Genomic DNA, 2,564 nt, shown 5'->3' with positions numbered 1-2,564 from the left:
GATGGATGGATGGATGGACGGACATCTTAAAAGGAGGCAGTGAAGAAAATAGAACTGTTGGACCACAAACTTACACTAATGATTTAGTAACTTTAGTTCAGGTTTAACTTAAAGGTTTTACTTTGTTATGACTTTGCAGAAACAAGAATAAAGTCTAAGACGTAGATGCAACTATATTCCGTATGACTGAAGATCATCTCACTTAATGTCTCCTACAAGGCTATAAGCATATTTGCTCCAAATGTTGTGTCTACTCATAGACTGCTGATGGCAAACCTACGTTGTCGTGGCGACATCACTTTAGACCCACCAACTGTGATGGCCGCAGCATCTATCCTATGGATGAGATTTGTCCCAGTTATTGTCTTTTTACCCTAGTTTAACTCTTCCTGACCAAAGCTGTGGTTGTCTGCAGCTGGTCCAGAGGTGAAGTGTGGAGCTTGTTTTGCTGGCTGGGAAGGAGCAAGGAGACAACGGTTGCTTGTCTCGCACGGTTGCGATAGGCTGAGCAGCAAGGGCCGCCCAATGCCGCTCACGGCTTTGCTGCTGACACAGCTGGTTTCCCCCACTGTGTGACAATAAAGGATATCCTATCATGTCCTCGGTGTGTTTCTGACCAGGAAGTGGTAGGTAGTCGGCTTCATCAACTTTAGGAAACCCAATAACTGCATTTTTTTCTGCACCAATAAGAATCCAATAAGGTTCTGAGCCTCAAGTAAATACTTTAAATGGATCTTAATCCTACATCTGTACAGGAAATAAGATGCTAAAAGGGACTGGATTGATTTTTGCAAAGCTGCTTTTCTTTTTGCAAGAAGTATTGTAGCGTATTATGGTAAAAAATGTTGATCTATGGAATCATGCCAACACCTTCAGGCGGTTATTAAAATGTATGGTTACAGTTTTGGCCTTGTGCAAATTGTTTTCTTTGATGAGATAACAGAAGACATTGTTGTCAGTTTATATTCCTGGAAGCTAACAACATATATTTATTCTGGGTCAACAGCTGATGGCTTTAATGTGAATTCATGCTGGATTCTATTAGAAGACGAGGCGTTTAGAGTCGATCGAAGGTCTCATCTTTTCAGCTGGTTCCTCTGTGTTTGTTCCATATCTGACCTGTGCAGCTCTCTTAGGATATGCCTCCACCAGGAGCAGCTCTGTGATGTTTCTGTCCTTTCTCTTGTTTTGTGGTCCAGGTGGAATCGCGGGACACGTTGAACAGCATTGCACTCAAGTTTGACACCACACCCAACGAGCTGGTTCAGCTGAACAAGCTGTTCTCCAGGGCGGTGGTGCCTGGCCAGGTGTGAACCGCCGTGCACGCCTTCACTGTAGCCTCGGACCTCCAGCCACCCCTCCAACACATGAGCACATTTCACTGCTCCGTTGTGCTTTCTCATTGGTTTGCCTTCATCACAAACTGACTCTATGCTGCATATGAGGATAAATGTGAAAAAAAGTTAGGGATCACAACACCCCATGTGTTTATTTTTTTTCCCACCTGATTTCACAGAGCATCGCTGACTCACTAATCACATCTCTATCTGTCCTAATTGCCGGCTAATTACAGCATCACTCATCCCAATAGGCTGCAGTATGTTCTATAAGACCCATTTTGTTTTGAAAAAGATTTAAGAATACGCGGTTCTTGGATTCAAGCCCCATGAGTTCCCGCATCACACAGTTTAACCTCTTTTACCTGCCAAACACTTTCAGTAATACTTGTTGGGTTTTTTTTTTTTTTTAAGGGAAAGAGGGCAACATGTCTATTTTGTCTCTGCATTTCCTGGCTCCAAAAACTGAGTCACTTAAAGGGACCCAAACCCCAGCCCAGCCCGCTGGCACCCATCACTCCACCTCAGCTCTCAGCAGGTAGAATATGGGAGCATTATGGTCTCTTACTCAGTCATGGTCCCCAGCTTCCACACAATAAGGAGCCCAATGGCTGAAAATACATTAGGATTAATGTTTAATCTCACAAACTATATAAGCAGAGATACAAGTTATCAAAAGGAAAAGGGGAGATTAAAACTTTAAACTCCATGTTTCTTCTACTGTTTTATGTCCTTTACCTGTTACAGACAGGTTCAAAATAACAGTCCTTCTGTAGAGAAACACATGCAGAACTCCATTATAGGTGTTTGACCCACCATTTAAAACAGATTAAACTTACATATGATTAACACCATATTAGTGGATATGAAAGTTAGGATATATTTATGGCCATTTTCACAACGAATAACCTAGCTTTTTAATGCTCTGTTAATGCTTTTAGAAATAATTTTAATGCCATCAACAAGTACCTATTATTCTCATATATATATATATATATATATGCATATGTGCATATGTGTGTGTATATATATATATATATATTAGGGGTGGAACGGTTCACAAAATCCACAGTTTGGTTCGATTCATGGTTTCGTGGTCATGGTTTTCGGATCGGTTCAGTATATGTTGATTCTTAAATCCCATAAAAATTTATGAAATTAATGAAAAAATCCCCCCAAAAATAATGGATTGTAATTATTTTAAATGATCCGCGGAAACCCTGGATC

General features: G+C 40.8%; 1 protein-coding gene across 2 annotated transcripts in view; it reads left to right on the top strand.

Moving 5' to 3' along the window:
- oxr1 (oxidation resistance 1) overlaps positions 1-2,564 on the top strand; it is a 116,382-nt gene that overhangs the window by 63,691 nt on the left and 50,127 nt on the right. For both annotated transcript variants that reach the window (XM_015383347.1, XM_015383348.1), the window contains exon 3: positions 1,200-1,307. In XM_015383347.1, the coding sequence (XP_015238833.1) occupies positions 1,200-1,307 (108 nt within the window). The remainder of the gene's footprint in view (positions 1-1,199; positions 1,308-2,564) is intronic.

The sequence above is a fragment of the Cyprinodon variegatus genome, unplaced genomic scaffold (assembly GCF_000732505.1).
Source record: "Cyprinodon variegatus isolate N-32 unplaced genomic scaffold, C_variegatus-1.0 Scaffold282, whole genome shotgun sequence".
NCBI classification, from domain to species: domain Eukaryota; kingdom Metazoa; phylum Chordata; class Actinopteri; order Cyprinodontiformes; family Cyprinodontidae; genus Cyprinodon; species Cyprinodon variegatus.
Note: the sequence above shows the minus strand (reverse complement) of the source record. Positions and strands in the feature narration are given on the sequence as shown.